We start from the raw sequence: 19,119 nt of genomic DNA on the forward strand, positions 1-19,119 counted from the left end.
GTTCTGACCCACCTGGGTGGGGGACACGCTAAGGCCGGATGGCAGGAAGGCAGGGTGCCGACTCAGGCCCAGGCCCAACATCCACCCCGGGGCCTTGGTCCTTCCTGCCCTGAGTCCCCTGCCCACTTCGGACCCTCCACCTGGGCTACCCCTCCCTGATCCCATCAGCACTTCCCGGCCCCCAGCCTGTCACACAGCCTCACGTGGGAGGGAGAGGCTGCCCCTCCACTGTCCTCTGCACCGGACCCTGGCCCGACGGCCACCCGGACGAGCCCTCTGGGGACAGTGCCGTTCTCCTGCCGTGCCGGCTGCCACCAGCCACACTGCCCAGCCCTCATGTCCCCCACACTGGCCGGAGCAGGAGCCTTTGTGCCACGGCCCCACCATGCTCAGTCCTAGAGGGCCTCCTGGCACAGCACCGCGGGGCACACGGCTGGGGGTGGCGGGGGTCGGCTCTGCCCCTGTGCCCGGGTGGGCAGGAGAGCCTTCCTGGCACGAAGGCTGGTCTCTGGCGTCTCTCTTGAGCCCCGCGTCTCCTGAGCCTGCCCTGGCCTCCTCCTCTCTGTTTGGAAGCTGTTTTGACTCCCGTCCGTTGTCTTTCTCTCTCCTGATCTTGCTGCGCGATTGCCGCTCACGTCCGAGGGCAGCCGCACGTCCTGAGGCCCCCGCTTGCCCGCCTGTGTCCCTGGACTCGGCCTCACGGGTCAGGCAGCTCTGGGGCCGACAGAGCCTCGAGCTCCCTGGCTCCTGCACGTTCAGACGGTGGCTCTGGACACGTGCAGGGCTGGGCTGGACAGAGGAGCTCCGTCAGCCCTCCTCACTTGCTGCGTGTCTCGAGCACTCAGCTCAGGCCGCCAGGCACTTGCCAGCTGTCCCGGGGGCTTCGCGGGTCCTGGAGCCTCTGCGATGATCCCCTTGCTGTAAGGACTCCTGGCTTCCCTGGATCTGTCTTACAGCTGCTTCTGTTCTGGTCACTTTTTGGCTGTGCTCCATTGTTGGGAATCTCCGTTTCAAGGACCTGTACGTCCCACCCTCGGGCACCCGCTTGCCCTGAACGGAGGCGCTGGGCGTGTCCCCTGTCCCCACGGCAGACGCCTCCCTCTGTCCGCAGGGTGTCCCGGAGGACCTGCTATTCTTCTACGAGCACCTGAGGAAGGGCGGCGGGGTCGTCCGCGTGGACCGCAGCCTCCTCGTGTACCGCTACCACCCCGCTGCTGCCACACACGCCGTCCTCGAGTACGTGAGTCTCGGGTCTGGACCGGCGGGTCCGGAGGTCCAGCCTCTGCCCCAAGGGGGGGAACCTGGGCCCAGGGCCAGCATTTCCCCAGGATGGAGGCCACGCATCCGGCCTCACCTTTCAGATCAGGCAGGACTCAGACGTGACTCCATGGACCTGGAGCTCCCCACCGAGGGCAGGGCTGCCCAGCAGGGGTGGGGCCGCACCCCTACGCAGGGCACTGCAAGGACGCCAGCCACCCACCTTCCCCTCTGAGCCGCTGGGTGTGCGCGACTGCGGGGGCAGGGAAGAGGGGGATGTGTGGGTGTGCAGGCGTTACACTGCAGACACCTCCAAGCGCGTGCCCCTTGGTGCTGTTGGGCGCTGCTGACTTTCTGGGCAGGGAGGAAGGGGGCCCTCAAGCGGCCTGTGACCGGGGTCTTCTGAGGGCGAAGGGCTTGCTGCAGGGCAGGCGCCTGGGCTTCTGGAAGCAGGGAGGACTCTGCTCTGCCCCAGAGGGCGAGACTCTTTGAAGGCGGTCTTGGCACTGGGTCCTGGGAGGTGCGCTCTGTGGGCCCAGATGGCAGCACCTGCGCTCCCACGGGAGCCCCTTGAACTCCCGCACATGCACGCGTACACACACACACGCACGCACGCACGCACGCCATTCAGCACTAAGACTTGGCTTCTTTGTTCTCCAGCTTTAAGCAAAAGAACCTCATTTCTCCTGTCTTTTGTTAAATCTGAGTTTTGAGACAGTTTTGACACCACAGTGGAGCATCGTTGGGAGTTTGCTGTCATGAACTTGACCCCGTGCAGGTGTTATCTGTACTCATGGGGTAAAGGTCATTTTAAGGGGACATGAGATCCTAACTGTGTACCTCTGATCACAGTTTCAAAACACATGAGGTAACCTGACAGAAGTGAAGGGAGAAGGAGACAGACCCACAATCACAGCTGGAGATTTTAATACTCTTGTCTCGGTAACTGATAGAAGAGGGGCAAAACCAAGAACGGGTTTGAAATAAAGTCAGTGCAGTTGACAGACTTCTAACAAGATTGATTTTTGAAAGAAAACAGATTACCAGTAAACCGGGAATTAAAGAGGAGACATCACCACAGATTCAGCAGACACTTAAAGTGTAAATAGTAACTCAAAATCAGTAACTTAAAACTTTTGATAAAGAAAAGTCAAGGCTGATGGCTTTATTGATTTATTCTATCAAAAATGCACGGAGGAAATATACCAATCCCACATGAATTCTCTGAGGAAATGGAAGAGGAGAAAGAGCTGCTGGAGGGAGGAGCTTCACCCTCAGCTCCAGGAGGCCAGCATGACTCTGAAGCCTCAATGCTGCAAGAAATTACAAGAAAGGAAAATGACAGGCCAATATCCCTTATTAAAATAGATGCAAAAATCATTTAGAAATATTACCAAGTCAAGTTCAGAAACATACAGGAAAGGATATGTCCTGAATACAAGTCTAGTTTAACACTCAAAAGTCCATTAGTGTAATTCACTGTAGTAGCAGGTAAAGGATAAACATCACGTGATCTGGAGTTCCCGTGGCTCCGTGGTAACAAACCTGACTGGCATCCATGAGGATGTGGGTTCAATCCCTGGCCCTGCTCAGTGGGTTAAGGATCTGCTGTTGCCGTTGCTGTGAGCTGTGGTGTAGGTTGCAGACATGGCTCAGATCTGGTGTTGCTGTGGCTTTGGTGCAGCCCAATTTGACCCCTAGCCTGGGAACTTCCATATACCACAGGTGCAGCCCTAAAAAGAAAAAAAAAAAAAAAATTGAAATTAAAAAAAAGTAAAAATTACATGTTCAACCCAATAGATGCAGAAAAAGCACTTGACAAAACTCGGTAGCCATTTGGGATTTAAAAAAAAAAATACTCAGCAAATTAGAAATGGAAGGAAACTTTCTCGATCTGATAGTATCTACACAAACCTAAAACTAACCTTATACTTAATAATTAAAGACCGAATGCCTTCCCTTCTAAGATCAGGGCCTGGCGCAGTGAAGGCCCACTACGTCTATGCAGCACTGCGACGGAGGTCAGTGCAATAAAACAAGAAAAAGAAGAGATGTCAGCATTAGAAAGTGGGGGTAAAACTGGCATCATTTGTAGACGGCATGATTGTGTTTCATGGGAAATCAGAACCAAGAATTTAGTGAATTTTCCAGGATACACGTTTAAAAACTTGGAATAAGCAACTGAAAACTGCAGCTTAAAAAGTATACAATGGCGTCGCAGACGCGGCTCAGATTGGGTGTTGCTGTGGCTCTGGCGTTAGGCCGGTGGTTACAGCTCTGATTCGACCCCTAGCCCGGGAACCTCCATAAGCCACCGAAGCGGCCCAAGAAACGGTAAAAAGACAAAACAAACAAACAAAAACACACAATGGCGGAATTCCCTCCGTGGCTCAGCAGTTAACAAACCCAACTAGCATCCCTGAGGATGCAGGTTCTATCCCTGGCTTCACTCAGTGGGTTAAGGATCCGGCGTTGCCCTGAGCTGTGGTGTAGGTTGTAGACACGGCTTGGATCTAGCATTGCTGTGGCTGTGGCGTAGGCAGGAGGCTACAGCTCCGATTCAACCCCTAGCCTGGGAACCTCCATATGCCCTAAAAAGCAAAAACAAACAAAAAAAAACCCCACAAAAAACCGTGGCATCAAGAATAAAATACTTCTGAGTAGATTTAAGAAGGTATATATACGTCTGCTAAAATCCACCTCCCAAAACGCCAAGGGAAATTAAAGCAAACCTACAAAATGGGTGGAGAGTAAGCCGTGCTCGTGGACTGGGAGGCTTCGGGTCTGCAACATCCCTTCTCCCAGACTGGCCTGCAGCTGCAGTGCGAGCCCAGTAGAAGTCCCAGCTGGCTTCTTCGTAGACGCTGATAACTTGATTTTAAAGTTTATGAAAATCAGAGGACCCAGAGGCTTAAACAGTCTTGAAAAGGACAGGATCTGCGGACTTACTGTGGCCGATTTAAGAGCCATTCAAACTATAATGACGGCACAGGGACACATGCAGAACAATGAAGCAAGCCCAGAAATAGGCTTGCGACAGACTTCCTTTCTTTCTCTTTTTAGAGCTGCACCCACAGCATACGGACGTTCCCAGGCCGGGGGCCGAATCGGAGCTGCAGCTACCGGCCTACACCACAGCCACAGCGACTCAAGATCTGAGCCACGTCTTCGACCTGCGCCACAGCTCCCGGCAATGCTGGACCCTTAACCCACGGGGCGAGACCAGGGATCAAACCCGTGTCCTCATCGACACCAGTCAGGTTCATTACCGCTGAGCCACAACAGGAACTCCTGCAATAGATTTTCAACAAAGTCTCCAAAGGCACTCAGTGGAAAAGAAAAATATTTGTAATACATGGAACAAGTGGATACCCACCTCTAAAACCACACCCCACAGAAAAACGCGTTCTGAATGGCTGAGACAGAAATGGAGAAGCAGCTAGAACATAAAGCTTCCAGAGTGAATCATCAAGGACTATCTTCACAACTCTGGGGTAGCCCAGAGGGTATCAGAGGACCCCTGAGTCCTCAGCCGTTTAAAACTGGTGAAGACTTCATCGAAGTTAGAAACTCGCTCGTGAAAAGGCACCACTAGGAAAACGGAGAGGCAGAGCACAGACTAGGAAGAAACATTCAGAACCTGTGCGTCTCAGCTTGGATGGAGACATTAACCCATCACCCAAAGTAAAATCTAATAGCAGCGGGCAAAGCTTTAATGGGCGTGACCCATCACAAGGCAGTCCTAGGTGAACGGTCGGTCAGTCCATGAAAAGGGCCATATCGTTACCGTCAGAGAACGACAAACACATTGACCTCTGCACACCCACTAGGAGGGCTGAGATGAACGTCGGCCATCCCCAGTCACCGTGGCGCTGTGCGCGTGTAACAGCGGCATCCTCGGGAAAGCCGCTGGCTGTGTTTTGTTAACGTCGGTTGATACCTGCTGTCTGACCCGGCGCTTCCACGTCTAGGTCTTTATCCAAGAGAAACGGGCCGTCGCCGAGCGTTTCTCTGCTGTAGTGAAAGAAGCAGACACAGAAGCAGGCATCTGGTGGCTTCCACTTGCCCGAAGGCCTCCCGCAAGCAGACCTAGTCCGCGGTGGTGGACGGAGACGGGCCTTCTCTGGGGGAGGAGGCCCAGGGAGCTTTCTGCTGATGGACGTGTCCCCCCTGTTGACAGGGTGCGCATCTCACAGCTGGACTGCGTTACACCTGAGGCCCTTGGCCTTGCTCCACGTGCACTTCATCAAAGTTTAAAAATACCTGGCAGGGGTTTCTTCAAGGACGTGGCCCTTTCCCACCGTCCACAAGTGGAATTGGAAACCCCGCGTGAGTGAGTGTGAGGCGGCTGTCTGAGCGTCAGTCTTCTGCGGGGCCGTGCGGTGCCAGGACGCCTGGGGTCTTGCAGGGCGCCAGGAGGCAGGTCGCCTGGGGTTGCGCTGATTATCCCGAACGGTTCACCCACGTGTGTCCTCGCCCGGAGTCCCGTGCAGGCAGCAAGGCGTTGGGAAGGGCACCTGTGTGTGCTGACCCCGCCTGTGGCAGGGGCTGGTGTCCCTGGGGCCAGGCAGCTGGCAGACAGCCTGGGCCACACACAGCCGCGTCCTGTTTTCGCACCGTGGGTCTGTCTGTATGGTGGGATTTCGCCTGTTTGCTGTGTGAGGCTTTGCCACCCACGACGTGGGAGAGGTGATCTCTCGCGAGTTTCTGTGTGGGATTAACGGCTTTGTGCGGCAGGGCCACGTCGTCAGGAGCGCCGCCGACACGCTCCGGCGTGGCAGCGGTTGACTCCCTCCAAACGCTCTCCCAAAGCCCTGTCTGTCGGCGGGCCGGCCGTCCGGGCTGCGAGCGAGCGAGCTGCCGCTGCCTCGTGCTGGCAGCTTGACTGTGAGGCCCCTCCGCAGCCCAGGGCGAAACGCAGCCTCTCCACGAGGGGAAGTTGCCCGCTTTCCCGACCTCCTGCGCCGCCCAAGCTCCATCCTGGGGTGTCGTGGTGGCGGCTCCTCTGCCCTAACGTCTGTGCTGTACTGCGGGCGTCCTCTGAACGCACGCGTCCCCTCGGGTGGCAGTGCTGCCGCCCGCTTTCGGAGCTGGGGTGCGCTCAGCCGCCCTTGTCATCTCCGGGGCCTTTCTCCTCCCCAGACCCCCCCCCCCCCGTCCCCCCGCCGCCCTCCCCCCAGCTGCGGCCTCACTGCAGCGTGTCAGTGACCCTGCCCTCCTATCCAGAAGGTTCTGGAAATGCTGGCCTGTGGGTCTGGGGGAGCCTGTAACTGGCCCCCACCCTCCCGAGGGATTGAGACCTGAGCAGAGCGATGGGGCGGCTGTGGGTGGCCGTGTCAGGGTTGCGTGGTCTCGCCACACACCGCTGTCCTCAGACGAGGAGTGACAGAGGGCGCGAGGCAGGGGCTGCGCCCTGGGCACCCGCTGTCCTAGCAACTCGGTGCTGAGGGCGGTGGGAGGGAGGGGTTCCCCCCAGGGACGGCTCCCCGCCGGGCCGCCCTGCCCTCCTCCTCGGCCCCCGCTGTCCCAGTCCTGGGGCCGTAAGCAGAGTCCTGCTCGGGCCACTTCGTCCCGTGCAGTGTCCACACAGCCCTGGGCACTTTGATGGCAGTTTCATGGAATCGTTCATCAAGTTAAGGAGACCTGACTGGGTAAAAAGCAGTGATTAAGTCAAAGAAGTGACCGGACGTCGCGCCAACAAGTGACTCCAGAGAGGAGCCCAGCGCGGGCGAGGCGGCCAGGCGCCCGGCCCCCCGGCCTGCGGACTCAGCGCGGGGGGCTCGCTCGTGTGCCTCTCGCTCCTCAGATGCCAGGCACCTGTGCGCCGAGCCCGCGCCTGGTGGCGTCTCATGCGGATCCAGTGTGCTTGCTGCTGGACGGCAGGGTCATTCACCTTCTCGAGCCCCAGGAACACCCCCCCTGAAATCACGGCCGCTGGGCACGGCCCTGAGACATTCACTGCAAGCGGGACGGCTAGAGAGACCACAGGCAGGGCCCACCTGCCCGGGGGACCCGCCCGATGGCCAGGCAGCCGGCTCACTGACGTGGCCTCTGAGGCCCTCAGAGCTGGTCGCTATTGGGGGGGTGGGGGCGCTGCTGGATCACGGGCTCAACACCTGCCCCTCCAGGCCCGGGGCCGGAGGTCACCAGGACAGGCGACCCCGCGCCGGGCCTGGAACAGAAGGTCTGCGGAGGGCGCTTCCAGGTTTAAGGTGAGATTTTAACAAGGCTGACGGTGCTTAGGGCGGAGGCCCCCCCCCTCAGGGCACCGCGCCCGCAGAAGTGCCCTGAACCTTCCTGGTTTTAAGTAATGGGTTCATGTCTGCGACTCGGCCGGTCCCTGCGGCGGCCGGGGGCTTGGGCAGCTGCAGCCCCAGGGATCTAGAAGGGGTCCCCGCCTGGGGTTGGTGACTTGGCCGTCTGCCCGGCTTCCACAGGGCATGGAGCCACATGGCAGCTCGAGGCGGGCGTCCCGTCCAGGCCCCTCTGGACCCGTTTACCACAGGGGCAGGTGCTGGACACCAGGGCTCCCGGGGGCTCCCCAAGTTCTGTGCACAGTGTCCTCCCGCTTCCTGAGTGTGGACGTGCTCGGTGTCCGAGGGCCGCCGCGTCGTCCTGGGCCCCTTGGTTCATTCAGCTGACCGGGGGCCCTGTGCCGGGGACCTCAGGTGGGAGGGACGCCTGACGCTGAGGCCCCCCCGGGTCACACCCTCCCCCCGCAGGACCACCATCTGGACCCTCCGCGTCCGCTTCCTGGAGGAGCAGGCCCTGCCCCGCTGGGCGACCTTCACCATCTGGAACGCGGGCCGGCAGGGCCGCCGGCTCTACCGCAGCCTGACGGCGGAGTCACGGCGTAAGGTGGGAGCATCCCCCGCCCCGTGCCCCCTCCCGCGGCACTACCTGTCCCCCCCGTTCCCTCCCCCGCGGCACCCCCCCACCCCATGGCTGGTGTCCTGCGTCCTCCACAGGTGGTCGCCTTCTGCGACGTGGACGAGAACAAGATCCAGAAGGGCTTCTACTGCCACGAGGAGTCTCAGGTGGGCCTTGGTCGTGCCCAGCCCCGTACCCGGGAGCAGCCGTGCCCCCGCCCCCAGGCCGGCTCTGGCCTGCGGCAGCCGTGGGAAAACAGGCAGCGGGCATGGGGTTCCGCACGGCAGCCCCGGCCCTCCTCTCCCCCCAGGAAAGGCCCAAGCCCCGGGTCCCAGTCCTGCACTTCCGAGCCGCACGGCCGCCCTTTGTCATCTGCGTGAAGCTGGTGAGTGTGGGGCTGGGGGCTCGGGACGGGGCATGTCCTGTCCACCAGGAGGCCCTGGGCTGGGAGGGAGGTAGTGACTGCCGCTATGCGAGACTGGGGGGACCCTGCGGGGGCCACCTCCAGCCAGGCCTGGGGGCTCGGGGAAGAGGCGGCCCCAGTGTCCTGAGAGCTGCAGGGGACGAGGCTGCTCAGATGCACCTGCACCACTGACCCTGTTGGGGCGTTTTCTCCACTTGCGGCCACAGGGGCCTGTTTCTCAGCCCGGCTGGACGCTGGGGTCTCCCTCTCGCCCCTCCGGGCCAGGCCTGCCCCTGAGCCGGTCCCGTCTCCCTGTGCACATGTCCACACCCCGAAACCCACATTCTGGTGATGGGGGCGTCCCGTCCATGACTTTGGGGCCCCTGCCCCAGGGGTCTCGGAGACCCCCCCCCCCCCACTCCGTCTGCCCTGCTCTTCGGTTTGGCTGGTGTGTGGCAGGTGTCCTCTCCCAGCTGTGACTCACTCGTCTTCACGGAAAAGGCTTTTCTAACGCAGCATTCACCAGCTTTTCTCTCGTGACAGACTCTGGAAACTCTTCTCTGGGTCACGCATCTACTGAACCTGAGCATGTCTGTACAGTGTCCTTCACTCTCCCCCCAGCCACGCGGGCCCAGGTGTTGCCCCACAGGGCCCCAAGGGGGCGGCAGGAGACAGCGAGTGGGGCTCCGTGCCCTTGGAGGTGGGGGGGTGACGCACAGATGGGGTCACAGGCCACCGCTTCCCGCAGCTCTTCTTGCAGCCTGTGCGGCTGGAGCTGCAGGGACTGGGGTGCCTGCCGGAGGCCTTCCTGGAGGTGGAGACTTTCGCTGGAGGGGGGAGATAGGCACCCTCACTCGCCAGAGCCAGGCCAGGGAGCCCTTCTTGGGTGGCTGGTTTTGCTGGAAACCCAGATTACTCACAGCTTCTAACTGCAGTTTACGGTGGGGTCCAGACACCCCTGCGTCCTGACACCCTGGTGGGGACGTCACCTCCCGAGGCTGTGGCCTGGGATGGCGGGTGTGCAGGTGGAGCACAGGCCGGTGGTCCTGATCCTGCCCCTGGCTTGAGGCGTGGGTGTGGGAAGGGGCCACCCCCAGGAGCCACCGCCCTGTGGCCTGGCCAGCCCTGAGCTCCAGCCCCAGGAGCTCAGACGGTCGAGCTGCGTTTCCGGCTGCGTGGCGGGGCGCTGCTCCCTGTGGCCCCAGGTGCCAAAGTGTGGCCTGAACGAGGCCGTGTCAACACGCAGCTCAGGTTCCTGCGTGGTCAAGTCTTTGGTCTGCTCGGACATAGGCCTGGGGTCAAATCGCTGGTCTTGGGGGGACCCATGCGCCCCCGCTGCTCAGAGGGCCCGGGGTCCCTGTGTGTGTCCCTCAGGGCGTCCTTGCCCTGATGGAGGCCGCTGGGCGGCTTGTCACGGGCTCGTAGGTCACCTGCCTGCCTCCTTTGGAGACGCGTCTGCTCAGGTCCTTCGCCTGCTTTCTCTGGGTCACTGCTGTCCAGCGGAGACCTAAGAGTTCTCTCCGTTTCCCGCCCAAGGCCCCGTCAGGTGCGTCGGCAAATGCTCTTCCCACTCCCGACGGGCCCTTGAGCACAAGGTGCTCGACTTTGACAAAGTCCATTTTTTGTTTCTGCCTGACTGCTCCTGTCTTGGTGTCACAGCTAAGAAACCATCACCCAATCCAGGGTCGCAAAGACTCGTCCCTGTGCTTCCTCTAAGTTGCCTCATTTCAGCTGGGTCTGCAACCCTTTTTTTTTTTTTTTTTTTGTCTTTTGTTGTTGTTGTTGCTATCTCTTGGGCCGCTTCCGCAGCATATGGAGGTTCCCAGGCTAGGGGTTGAATCGGAGCTGTAGCCACCGGCCTACGCCAGAGCCACAGCAACGCAGGATCCGAGCCGCGTCTGCAACCTACACCACAGCTCACGGCAACGCCGGATCGTTAACCCACTGAGCAAGGGCAGGGACCGAACCCGCAACCTCATGGTTCCTAGTCGGATTCGTTAACCACTGCGCCACGACGGGAACTCCTCTGCAACCCTTTTGAGTGGACGTTTGGGGGTGGGGTCAGCTGGGGCACCATCGTGCCTTCCAGGTGGCTGTACCACGTCCTAGGACCTGGCGGCTGGCTGGCTGCAGTCCCGACATGGCGCCTGAAGTTCTCTTGTCTGTCTGCCAGTTTGAACCTGCCTCGTTTACCTGGCACCATGTTACAAAGTACAGGCTTGGCCTCCAAGAGCACACTCCCCGTGGGTCCGAAGTCCTGGCAGCCCAGGTGGGCCGGGGTGTCAGTGGCGGGGGCGGGGGGAGGGGTGGGTCTGCACCGGGGCTGGCATCTCAGCAGGGGCTCTCTGGGTTGTGGCAGGAGAGTTGGCTGAGGGCCTTGGTGCTCTGCTGGCCTACGCCACAGCCACATGGGCTCTGAGCCGCGCCTGCGACCCACACCACAGCTCGCAGCAACAGCAGCTCCTTAACCCACTGAGCAAGGGCAGGGATGGAAGCTGCGTCCTCAGGGATGCTAGTCGGACTCGTTTCTGCTGAGCCACGACGGGAGCTCCCATGTGGCGTTTTTCTCTGACTGACTGACTGACTGAGAGAATCTCTAGTTGGGTCCATGTTGATGCACGTGGCATTCTCTGTTCTTTTTTGTGGCTGAGTCGTAGCCCTCTGTGCACGTGGACCACGTCTTCTCAATCCACTCGTCTGTCAGTGGACACAGGCTGCTTCCATGTCCTGGCTGCTGTGAGCAGTGCTGCAGTGAACACAGGGTGCACGTATCTTTTTGAAGGATAGTTTCGTTGGGATGTGCGCCCAGGAGCGGGATTGCTGGATCAGGTTAGTTCTACGTTTAGTTTTCCGAGGCTCCTCCGTACCGTTTGCCGTGGTGGTTTTACCAGTGTACATTCCCAGCAACCGTGCAGGAGGGTTCCCTTGTCTCCAGCCCTCCAGCGTGGGTCGCTTGTGGAATTGCTGACTGTGGCCCTCGTGACTGGTGGGAGGTGATGCCTCACTGTGGTCTGACTTGTGCTTCTCTCGTCACCAGTGATGCTGAGCTTTTTTCACGTGTCCGCTGACCGTCCCAGCGTCTGCTTTGGGGATGTATCTGCTTAGGTCTTCTCCGCGTTCTCGGACCGGGTCGTTAGCCGGGCAGCGCTGTTAGACGGGGTGGCGGGGGTGGAGCTGACATGCAGCCCCTCGTTCAGTCTGCACCCTGGGTCACGGGCACGCTGCACACACTCGCGACCCAGTGTCTGCAGTGAAACTGTGTACACACGTGAGCTTGCTCTAGCGGCAACATGTGGGGGGAAACTTCCGGAAGGAGCCAGTCAGAGTACGCCTGTCCTGCCCCAGGGGCTGAGCCAGGTCACACACCCACCAACGCCCCTGCTCCAGCTGTGGGCGCAAACGCATCGCGTCTGCAAGTTGAGGGGCGTACCCTGCGGTCGTGGCTCCAGCGGGCGACGCCACATGGCTGAGGTGGCGGCCGCACGCCTGTGAGCGTCTTTACTCCCTTTTGGCAAATCCTCCTTTTCACTGGCCCGTTTCTCTCTCGGTCTGTCGGTACTCTTCTCTGTAGAGTACCACAAACTTCCTGGGATGTGTTGCGTTTTTTGGGTGCCATTTGACTAAACTTATGTCTGTGGTCATTTAGAAGCTTTATTTTTACGTCATCAAATTAACGTTTCCCTTTACGGCTCGGCTCTCGGACGCTGCTCCCTGCGAGCACGAGCGGTGGCTCCATGGGCTCCCCGCTGAGAAGGCCGGTCGTCGCTACTCTAGAACTTCGCTCGCGCTTTTCTTCTTTGGCGTAAACGTCATTCAGCTATTCACGCCTCCAGAAAATGGCCCAAGCGCGGCCCCAGCTGCTCCTGTAAACAGTCGGAGCAGAACACAGACGACGCACAGCCACCAAACCACACACTGGCCGTCTGGCCCTTCGGGAGCTGGCACGTCTGCTCTGGAGCCTGCCGCGGCCTGGTGGCCGTCCGGGCTCCGTGTGCCCGCGTCTGTGGTTCCCAGGGGTGCGCCCGGCTGATGCTGGGCTCCGTCTCCTCGGCGCCCCGCTGGAGGCCGGCTGCCCCTCCCTCCCACGGCTCTGTGCGCAGAGGGTCTGACGCCCTTTGCGGGCGGCCAGGTGGGGGACACACCCAGAGGCGGAGACTGGGCGGCAGAGGCCCTGCTTGCATGTCGGGCACGGGGATTTTCTCCTCCTCGGCGTTTCTGATCAGCTCCCCGCCCGCAGGACTGTGTCTCCTGGGTTCCAGCGCGTTGCTGGTTGTGCGTCTGGCCTTTTCGCTCCTTGATGGGAGCCGCTCACCTCCCCCAGGGCCGGGCGCCCTGCCCCGCAGCCTCCCTGCCGCCCCGGGACACCGGCCAGCGGCCGCAGGTTACTCCGGGCCTCTCTGCTTGGAGCAGAGACAGGGCGCCTGACAGGGGGCCAACCCCAGGCCCTCGAGGGAGGGGAGGCCCGGACCGAGCCGACCTGCCGCCCCCGCCCCGCAGGACCTCACAGGCGGCGCGTTTGAAGACAACCTGAGATCTCTGCATCTGCGGGAGGGCCGCGACTTCCTTCACTTCAGCTGACGGACCCGCGGCAGCCGCTCCAGGTACGTCCAGGCCTCCAGCAGCCACAGCCCCTGAGCGGGCGAGGCGCCGAGATGCCCCCAGACCCTCCCCGTTCTCACCAGGTGTGGTTCACGGGCGGTAGAACCACCTCCAACTCGTGTCCACACGTGTGTACAGACCCCAGACCAGGGCTCGGAGCAGCGTATCTGCCTGCAGGGGGGGCCTGGCCTCGCTCAGTGGCACTGGCAGTGGCCCTTGTGCACAGAGCGGGTGCCGGCCTTGCTTCCACCTCTGGCCACTGTGGGGTCTGCCTGAGAGAAGCGGCCTCGACGGGCGTCCCGGCGACAGAGGCTGCGTGCGCCTCACCCGGCGCGGTGGCGGGAGGGGGAGGCCCATCTGTGCCCAGCAGGGCCGTGGGCAGAGCAGTCGGGGGGCGCGTCCCTTTCTCCGGTGGGTCCCAGGTGGGAGGTGTGGCCAGAGTGGGGGGCCGGCGGCTGTAACCAGGAGCCCAGGGGCTTTTCCCTGAAGGGCATGAGGCAAGGGGTCCACGGACAGACAGCTCGCCCGTGGTCTGGGGACTCAGAGCTGGCGCCGCAGCCCTGCTCCCTCGATCCAGGACAGGTGGTGGACGTGCTGAGGCGTCAGAGCTGCGGTGCCACGGAGGTTGAGCCCCGCCCCGACGGGTGACGTGAACATGGCAGGAAGTGCCAGGCCGGCGCGGCCTCGCGGTGGAGCCGCGTCTGAGTCAGATGGCGACGGAGCATCGGGGCGGCTCTGCACACGGGGAGTCTGGGGAGGCCCTCCCAGGCACAGGGGCTGTTCCGAGGCCACAGGGCTCCGGCGCCTTCGAAGTGCACGTGTGTTTTAACGGTGCTGCCCCTTCCCATTAAAAGTTCCTCTGTGCGCTCACACACCCAGGTGTTGGTGGCTCGTGTCTGCGGCGTGGCCGTCGTTTACTGTCGTCTCCGCCCAGCACCCCGCGTCCGCCTTCACCTCGGTCACCTTCCTGCTGCCCAGTCGCCACCCCGGGAAGGGGGTCCGCGGCTGGCATCCCGGTTGCTGGCAAACGTTCCACAAGGCGCAGAACAGTCCCCACAAAAAGAGCTCTTTGGTCCCACGTGGAGACCAGCCCCGTGCCAGGGAGGGTCGCTTGCTCCAAGGGACCCGTTCTGTTCTCTGCCCCGAACGACAGGTGTACCGGTTCAGTCCAGCCGAGGCGCGCTCTCCTCTCAGCTTCAGTGCTCGGCCGCCGCTGCCGGCCGACACCCCAGGCTCCCCACGCTGTGGCATCTAGGTGTGCGGGGGCTGCCGGGCCTCTGTCACCTCTGATCTGCTCGTCCCCACTCCCGCTTCAGCCCTGTCTAGGTGGCTGTTTCATTCATTCATTGAGCTCTTTTCAAAACTGAATCCAGGAGTTCCCGTCGTGGCGAATCCGACTAGGAACCATGAGGTTGTGGGTTCGGTCCCTGCCCTTGCTCAGTGGGTTGATGATCCAACGTTGCCATGAGTTGTGGTGTGGGTCGCAGACGCGGCTCGGATCCTGCGTTGCTGTGGCTCTGGCGTAGGCCGGTGGCTACAGCTCCGATTGGACCCCTAGCCTGGGAATCTCCATATGCCGCGGGAGCGGCCCAAGAAATAGCAAAAAGACAAACAAAAAACTGAATCCACAGATTTTGTGTCTTTGGGGTCTGATTTTATCAAAGGTCTTGCTCAGGCTGCCTTGTTCCTCTGCGCATCCGCGCAGCCTGGGGTGTGAGCTGACGTTCTCTTGGAGGACGAGGCCGCGCCCCCCGGGGAAGGGCCCCTGTGACCGCGCGTCCTTCCGCCAGCACTGGGCCAAGCCGCGTGCTCGTGCGGGGCCCGGTTCTCGCTCTCCTGGCTGCCGCACGGCCGTCCAGGGCCCCAGCTGCAGGGCCTGCTGGGTTCAGGCCCTCACATCACAGCAGCCTCCCCCCGAGCTCCACAGACTGGGATCCCACCCCCATGAGAGTTCGCTCCGTGTCTGGAACGTGGGTTGCGTGCACACGACCTACTACTGCGCCCCCAGGGGCCACAGGCACCCTTCGCCGCTGGAACAGGGCCAGGCAGGGAGAGGGCAGCCCCCGCAAAGGGCCCTGGAGAAGGGGCTCACTCCCCGCCCCCGAGGCGGGCGCTTCCTCTGCCCTCCTAGCATCTGACGCTTAACAGGACGCTAAGAGCGAGTCAGCGGCCAGGACCCAGCAGAGCGAGGCGCTGGCGGACGCGGATGTGGCAGGAGCACAGCACGTGAGAGGCGGCCTCTCCGGGTCGGTCTGGCCGGGCGCCCGCCAGCACTGGTGTCGGACACAGAGAGAGACACAGCAACACTCAGCACATGATTTTATAAGACGTGGGTTTGAGATCAGGACAGAAGCACCAACAGCCCAGGTCCCTGGAGCGCAGGATGCATGTGAGGCAAGGCCGCCTCCGGGGACCAACCCCGGGTCCCTCAGGCCCTGCCAGGCCGCCTTCCGTGCAGGTCTTCTGCGCCGACCGCGGCCCAGCTCTTCTCCGCCAGGCACGCAAGGCTCCGCTTCGGGGGCCCAGCCTCAGCAGGCACCAGGCTGCAGAGGGCACACGACAGGGTCAGGCCAGCCAGCACGGTTCCCCCCAGGCCTCCCAGGGCCCCGCTTCCCCAAAGTCCCGAGAGCCCTGCGGGTGACACGCCCTCCAACAGCGAGCAGGGCTCGGCGGTGCCTCCCCAACCTCGCCGTCCCTGGATGATTTCCCAGTGAAAACGCAGGACGCGGCCCAGGATGCCAGCGCGCTTCCTGCCTCCACGCGGAGACGGCGAGCCAGCCCCCGGCTGACGCTCCCGTCACGTGGTGTCTGACGCGCCAGACCGAGCAGCGCCCCCACGTCGAGGGGTCCTGCAGGGCCTCAGACGAGGCACCAGCACAGCTCTGTGGGGGGAGGGCAGATGGGGTCGCAGGGCAGAGGGCTGGCAAGCAGGGGGCAGGCCACGGCCAGCTGGGCCCAGGGGAGGCGAGGGCGCCCGCACCGCGTCCTGACGCCGCGACCACAGTGCGTGGACGAAAGACCAAGGCCAACAGAAGAGCAGGAAGACGGCAGCGGCCAAGTCGCCAGGAGAGCGAGCGAAGTGACCGCAACGCTGCTGCTGACCCAGACGAAGCCGAGGAGGAGGAAAGGAACGGGGTGAGAACAGGAAGCGGCCACGGCCCGATGGATCTGGAATCCCGCATCCAACACACGCGGCCAAACTCTGTCCGACACCAGAACGCACTGAACCGGACTAGAGAGAGAGAGAGGCCTAACCACCTCCTGTCCGCAAGAGACACGCTAACTGCAGGAAGCACGGAATCCCCAAGCGCGGTGATGCCGAGACCTGCCGCACACGCACCCACCAGAAGCGCAGCCCTGACGGGACCCCTATCGCTGCATGTGGACGCGTGTTTCTGCCGGGGAGCCGCCAACCGCAACAGACACACACCTGCAACGCCGCTTCAGACGCATCGCCAGACCTCAGAAAACTGAAGCTGACGGGACGAGAGAGCAGCAGAGGCCCGGCCTGGGGAGCCCGCACACGCGCGGCCTGCCAGGGTCACCTTCCGGGGCCCCATCGGGAAACTGAGGCCACCAGCCGAAGCTGGGGGAAGGAAGAATCCAGAGAATCCCGGCCAGACCCGCTTCCCCAGAGCCGGCGGGAGCCAGAAGGGACACTGAGATGGCAATTCTGCCCAAACTGCTGGTGGCGAAGGGCGAGAACCCTGCCCAACTGGGGGGACCTGCCCACCCCCCGATGTTTCCCTTAGGAGGAGACGCTGCATCCTTGGCTGAGAACGAGGTCCGGCCGCTGCAGCGACGCCGCGGCTCCCGTCCCCCAGCACAGCTGGCCTTTGACAAGGACAAAAGGCGAGAAAAGGCCGTCCAAAGGCACAGATGTCACAACCAGACTCAGGGACGGCGGAGACGCTGGAACTACCAGACTGGAAGCCTCAGGCAAGTACGATTCACACGAGGGTGCCAGCAGGCACGATGGATGCCCTGGGGGTGGACGGAAGCTCTGAGAGGCCAGCGGGCGGGCCCCGTAACAGATGCTGCTCTGATGGGTTTGCCCGAAGCCCAGACATGGCCAAGGCAACAGTGGACCTGGAGACACGTCAACCAAGAGCCACAGAGGGACAAAGGAGAGCACCCCAGACTGGGGACAACGGGAGGGTGGTGCCGAGTCCTGCTCCTGGGACCCGCCACGCCTCGGGGTCCCGGGAGGGCACAGCGCGTCTGGTCGGGAGACGCGGCTCAGACGCCAGTTCTCTCCACGTCCACCTACAGGCTCCAGGCCACTGCGGCCAATGTCCCCCAGAGCAAGCTGACAGGCAGCGTCCGGCAGGCGCTGTGCAGACCCAACGCGCCAAGAGATCCAGACGACTGTGAGCGGAGTTCCTGTCGTGGCGCAGTGGTTAACGAATCCGACTAGGAACCATGAGGTTGCGGGTTTGATCCCTGGCCTCGCTCAGCGGGTTAAGGATCCGGCGTTGCCGTGAGCTGTGGTGTAGGTCGCAGACATGGCTCGGATCCCCCGTTGCTGTGGCTCTGGAGTCAGCCAGCAGCAACAGCTCCGATTCGACCCCTGGCCTGGGAACCTCCATATGCCGCGGGAACAGCCCTAGAAAAGGCAAAAAGACAAAAAAAAAAACAAAAAACATGAGCAAAGAGCGTGGGGCTGAGACACTCGGGCTCCGAGGCCACTGGAGCCCCCACACCCGTCCCTGCCTCATGTCCGTGGGCGAGACGCAGAGGGAGTGAGGTCAGCTGCACACCCGCCCACTGGCCTCGCCTCACGCCACACACATGCGCCCAACCCAGACAGATGGCGAATCCACGTGCAGAAGATGAAAATAGTGAAGCTTCTAGAAAACACTGCCTGTCAACCCTGAACGAGGCTAAGATGCCGCAAACAGGCCCTCGCTAAGTCTGCGTCCCCAGAGGAGGAAGTGGCGTTTGCAGGACACGCATCCAGAACAAGGACCCTCAAGACAGAGGAGGGACGTCCCGAGGGCTGACCGTCTCAGGGACCGGTCACTGGGAGGAGCTGGGAGGGAGAGCAGGGCGGGCAGTTCTGTGCAGAGGGTTCTGGACCTTTGCGGGAGCTGCATCCCCCGCGGGAAAGGGTGGCCAGTGGGAGCACGGTTACCTTGGAGACCAGCTGAGGTCTGGGCACGCCGAGGAGGTCACACAGGCGGTTCCGCTGGGCTCTCACGACCGGGAGCTCGGCGTCCCTGGGGGGCAGAGGGTGGGAGCAGCGTCAGCCCCGGGCACCGTGCACGCGGTTATGAACCCTGCGGCCACCGCTCAGCTCTCATGCGTCTGCCTGTCAGGTGAGCGGAAAGCCCGGGCACCCAAGGCCAGGTGGACAGCGGGGAGGGCCCCCCCCCCCAGAACCCACGCCCGGCAAGCCCAGCAGGACGAGCCCCAGCAAAGGGGAGCCCAGTGAGGCCAGCGCCAGGGCCGTGAGGACCGCCAGCCGGGGGCACGGGCTGGACCCGCGGCCTTGAGTTCCGACCCCGAAAGCTGTGTAGTCACAACTTTCATTAAAGGTGGAAGTTAAATTTAGCAACAGCACAGAGGAACCTGGCGTGTTTCTCTTCTGCAGTGAGTCAGGGACACCCGCGTGCCCTCTAAACCCTGTGGGGTTCTGTGACACAAAGGGAGGAGCCCCGACCCGAGCCCACAGCGGGGGACGCGGCCCTGGCTGCCCCCCCACACACTCCCCTGCTCAAGCTGTTCGGCCTCTGACGGGACACGAGCCTCTGTGTTCACAGCTGACGACACGAGGAAATTGTGCCATCCACGCAGCAGTAAACCGGCCACCTCCCGACAGGCGCTTACAGGAGCCCCGTGCCCTGCGCGGGCTCAGGTCCGTGGTCCCTGGACCATCTGCCTGCAGTGCAGCCTCACACAGCGCCCTCCGGCTCCAGGCCGAGCGTCGGCCTCGGAAACCAGAAGCCCCTGCCCGTCCTTGGCTCGGGGCTCAGGTCTCACGGCCTCGC

General features: G+C 62.1%; 2 protein-coding genes across 34 annotated transcripts in view; one reads left to right on the forward strand and one right to left on the reverse strand.

Annotated features, from left to right (window-relative positions):
• The window catches only part of B3GNTL1 (UDP-GlcNAc:betaGal beta-1,3-N-acetylglucosaminyltransferase like 1), a 68,333-nt gene extending 54,330 nt beyond the window's left edge, over positions 1-14,003 (forward strand). For 6 of the 28 annotated variants that reach the window (XR_014820490.1, XR_014820483.1, XR_002336895.2 and 3 more), the window contains 8 exons: positions 1,112-1,236; positions 7,980-8,115; positions 8,226-8,294; positions 8,438-8,512; positions 10,620-10,799; positions 11,188-11,359; positions 13,028-13,131; positions 13,707-14,003. Coding sequence is in view for 11 of the 28 variants with exons in the window: in XM_084983174.1 (XP_084839300.1) it covers positions 1,112-1,236; positions 7,980-8,115; positions 8,226-8,294; positions 8,438-8,512; positions 13,028-13,108 (486 nt within the window). In the remaining 17 variants the exon portion in view is untranslated. Of the gene's footprint in view, positions 1-1,111; positions 1,237-7,979; positions 8,116-8,225; positions 8,295-8,437; positions 8,513-10,619; positions 10,800-11,187; positions 12,660-12,767; positions 13,132-13,706 lie in introns of those variants that run through there. The other 22 variants (XM_084983174.1, XM_003131147.6, XM_084983178.1 and 19 more) reach the window with 14 other exon arrangements.
• Positions 14,004-15,431: 1,428 nt separating this feature from the next.
• TBCD (tubulin folding cofactor D) overlaps positions 15,432-19,119 on the reverse strand; it is a 122,584-nt gene continuing 118,896 nt past the window's right edge. For all 6 annotated transcript variants that reach the window (XR_014820203.1, XM_084982673.1, XM_084982676.1 and 3 more), the window contains 2 exon segments: positions 18,264-18,348; positions 15,432-15,672 (listed from right to left, as the gene is read on the reverse strand). Coding sequence is in view for 5 of the 6 variants with exons in the window: in XM_084982673.1 (XP_084838799.1) it covers positions 15,658-15,672; positions 18,264-18,348 (100 nt within the window). In the remaining variant the exon portion in view is untranslated.

The sequence above is a fragment of the Sus scrofa genome, chromosome 12 (genome assembly GCF_054392235.1).
Source record: "Sus scrofa isolate SSC_HxYL_T2T_F1_AM1 chromosome 12, Sscrofa_HxYL_maternal_Yorkshire_Landrace_v2.0, whole genome shotgun sequence".
In the NCBI taxonomy this organism is placed as follows: Eukaryota; Metazoa; Chordata; class Mammalia; order Artiodactyla; family Suidae; genus Sus; species Sus scrofa.